Here is a 3,912-nt window from a genome sequence, read left to right on the forward strand (position 1 = left end):
AATGCAAAAATTACTTTTTTAATTATTTTTAATGTTTTCATGTTACTATTATTATTTCTATTATACTAAAATGTTACAAAATTTTACAAAAAAACAAGATGTTTGAACATATTTCATACATAATTATACATATTATGAATATTATTTATGCGTGTTTATACATATTTATACATATTCATGCATGAAATATTTTTTCCGGGTTTTTTATTGAAGAGTAAGAATTCTTTTTCAAAATGTGTACATTTTAATAATATAAGAAACATGCAAATATATTTTTATGTTGTATTTTACATGAAATCTTTGCAGCTTTGGAGATTATTCTACAACTTAATTAACTATGCCTATAATTAAATACATAAGTAATTTTGTTCAATCAATAAATTCCAACACGATCGCAGCGATTTAACATTAATTAAGAGGTGATTACGTTAAAGAATTATTACATTCGTTTTATCATTACGATATAATTTTTATAATTTTAATTATTTTAATACAACGATAGTTAATCATGTCTATAAAATTGAGAATATATAGACAATTTAATTTGTTCAACAATTTTCAATACAACACGGTAATGCAACATTAAAAGATGATTATGCTGAAGAGTTATCGCACGTTTCGTCGTTATGATATAATCTTTACAATTTCGGTTATTTTAACACAACGATTTAATTAATGTTTATAAATACACCGTAATTTTTTGCTCTATCAATAATTTTAAACGACATAAATCGACGTAAAAAAAAATAAATATTAATTAACAAGTTACGTTAAAAATACAATTACATCACACATGTCGTTTTGTATAATCTAGGAATCCTTACGATTTCTTTTGGTTGTCTCCCTCTTGTTAACCTTGATCTGTTATGTGGAATTAATAGATAGAATGTTATAAATAAATCCAGAACATATTGATTATAAATAATTCGCAATAATTCGCTTAAATAATTCAAAATACCAATCTTAAATTTCTTCCTCATGAAAAAAGTATTTTTTAAAAATTTATGTTACTCCTAGCAAACAGTTATAGAGATCTTATTTTCTTAGAAAAAAATAAAGAAATATAAACTCGAAAATTTTAGGACTTTTTTCCTAAATATTTTCAAATCAGTTTGTGATTGTCAGAAGTAACGCGCACTTGCGCATTAATTTCTGAAATGTTTTTGCACAGTATAACTCTTAAATAAAACACAAGTCATCATAATATCAAAACATCATAATATCAAACATCATAATATCAAATATCAAAACAGATTTTGCAAATCTGATTATTAAAAGTTATATATTAAAAGTTACGTTTCAATCTACTCATTTTGACATCATTGCAATTTTGTTATTCTGTTTGGCTAATATTGTCTTTATACAAAACTAAATTTGTCAGTAGGTATCGTAAGAATTCGCTCATTATTATATCAGACATTAGAATGCTAATTAGAAAAAAAAATTTTGTAATATTATTAAAATGAAATTAATTAACAGAATTGCCAAACTCAAAGCCAAATTCAAAGTAAACGTGTGTAATTAAATTTTACTAATGTAAAACAACAATTATAGATTTTGATTCGACGTTTGAAATCCTTTTAAATATTAAAATAATAATAAAAAATTAAAATATACAAAAATCTAATAATAAAAAAATTAATATATACAAAATAGAGTTCAGTATAATCGTCAAATAAAATGCAATAAATATTAAATATTAAAAGGAGCAATACGCTCAGACATAACACATCGAATCACGAAATTATTTTACATTATACTAGATTTTATCGCGTTGTTTTTTTTAATATGCGTCTTATATAATGACTACTCTATATTGATCTCTATTTTTAGATTCTAAATAATTTTATAAATAATTTTTCATATACAAATATATGCATATACAAATATATATCAACATACATTATGAGATATGGCCTTCTTCCATTTGTAAAATTACTTTTTAGTAAAAATTATACATAGTACGGATGAGCGAATTTTTTTGCATTTTTTTAAATTTGATTTTTTTCTATAAAATCTACTAGTAGTCATCCTATGACATACATTTATTGTAACTGGATAGTTACTAGTAGATTTTATTTACGTTTGCTCATAATATGATTCACATGTATAGCTTTTCAACGAATGCAATGACCGATTAGTCGTATATACATACCTAAGTAAGGTATGCCACCACTCGGTTGCAGTTACGCGTCCTTAATTCTTTTAACTTTATCCGAAGTTAAAATCAACCATGTCTTAAAATCATCATCCATCCAATGGAATCATATTCCATTGTGTAATGTCATTATGTAATGTAACAATGTCTGATTTCGATCAATTGTACAGAAATACAGTTTTAGTTCCAATATGTATGAAATATCGAGGAACTGAATTTCCTGTCTTTTGAATGAGAAATGTTCGATGTTTAATACTTCAGTATATCTTTAAGCGTACGTATGTGAAGCGTTGAATCGTGTAATTATTCTAACCATTGAATTTTAACCATTGTATTTACCACTTATCACAATACAAATTTATAATTATGTCGCACATTTATAACAAAAATGCGTTACTTTTTTATAACATGTTTTACATCTTTATTGTTTAACTTATTGTAATCATGAGCAGCAAATGAAGTTACGTAATTCGCAATATAATAGTTTTTAAATCAGATTAAAAAATTATCTTAGTATAATTATCTTACGATATTTTTCCCAGGCATTTGCACTACCAATGACGTGGACGCACTTTTGTATCATATGAATAACGCGAGGTATCTTCGCGAACTCGATTTTGCGAGAGTCGACTTTTACGAAAGGACCGATCTCTACCGAGAAGTTTGTTCTCAAGGATCAGGTATTGTACAAGGAGCTGCCACTATACGCTACAGGCGTTTCATCAAGCCGCTTACGATCTTCAAAATAACATCTAAGGTAATTCAAGAAATTTAAATTTGAGTACGTGTAACATTTTTCCTCTTCACAGGTGAAGAGAAAAAATTCTTACTTACACAAGAAACGTAAACACAAGAAAAAAAAACATCGATTCGTTACGAGAGTTTATAGTATACTTATTACAATAATAATTAATAGATTAAGAATTTTTTTTTATTAAAAAACTATTTTGAAGCACATGCTTTTGTTGCTACGTTTAAATAACGTTTAAATAATTACCATGTATATCACTGACGTTTGTAAAACCATCTTACCGAAAGTTTTTCTCGAAAATAACATCTTTTACAAAGTATCAACCGCATATTATATTGGTCTGCCACAAAAAGATTGAAACGTTGCATATATCGGATGCGAATAGCAAACGCGTCAATAGACGCGTCAGTTATTTTTTTTTTCAATGCATTCATGATCCTAAAGTAAACGCCATTTGATTTCGTAATTGTAATGCACCACGCGATCGTATGACGCACAGTCTCGAAACTCAGGTTGGATCTTCTTATGGAAATGTTTAATGTCCTTAACAGGCGCAACTATGTATTGTAAGAGACAAGGTTATATATCAAGGCTTTGATAATAAATGCATGAAGGGCGATTATATACATTTATGCAAACCAAATACGGGCAAGGTCGCATTAAGAAAAATTGCGCCAGAGACTTGTGATCTTTGAACGCCTGTCTTTTTCATCCCAATAATTATAACATTTCTAACGACCTTTTTTCCAGTAGTGTTTCATTACATGGATTATCTCTATTTTCATTATCAGTGTTCACATTGCATGTTTCATGTTTAAAACGAAAATATTTATATGTAAAGTCGAAACCACTTACAATCAAAGTTAGATGTCAAACTAATACTTATATACATGTATCTATACTTATATACATGTATCTTAATAAATTTATCTCAGAAATATGACTATACGCGCCGATTTCCTTCGGGCTTTTAATCTGAAATGTTTTATATATATATATATAT

General features: G+C 26.9%; 1 protein-coding gene across 1 annotated transcript in view; it reads left to right on the forward strand.

Moving 5' to 3' along the window:
- The window catches only part of LOC108692265 (protein THEM6), a 15,994-nt gene that overhangs the window by 798 nt on the left and 11,284 nt on the right, over nt 1-3,912 (forward strand). The window contains exon 2 of the mRNA XM_018200436.1: nt 2,701-2,915. Coding sequence (XP_018055925.1) covers nt 2,701-2,915 — 215 coding nt within the window. The remainder of the gene's footprint in view (nt 1-2,700; nt 2,916-3,912) is intronic.

The sequence above is a fragment of the Atta colombica genome, unplaced genomic scaffold (assembly GCF_001594045.1).
Source record: "Atta colombica isolate Treedump-2 unplaced genomic scaffold, Acol1.0 scaffold68, whole genome shotgun sequence".
NCBI classification, from domain to species: Eukaryota; Metazoa; Arthropoda; class Insecta; order Hymenoptera; family Formicidae; genus Atta; species Atta colombica.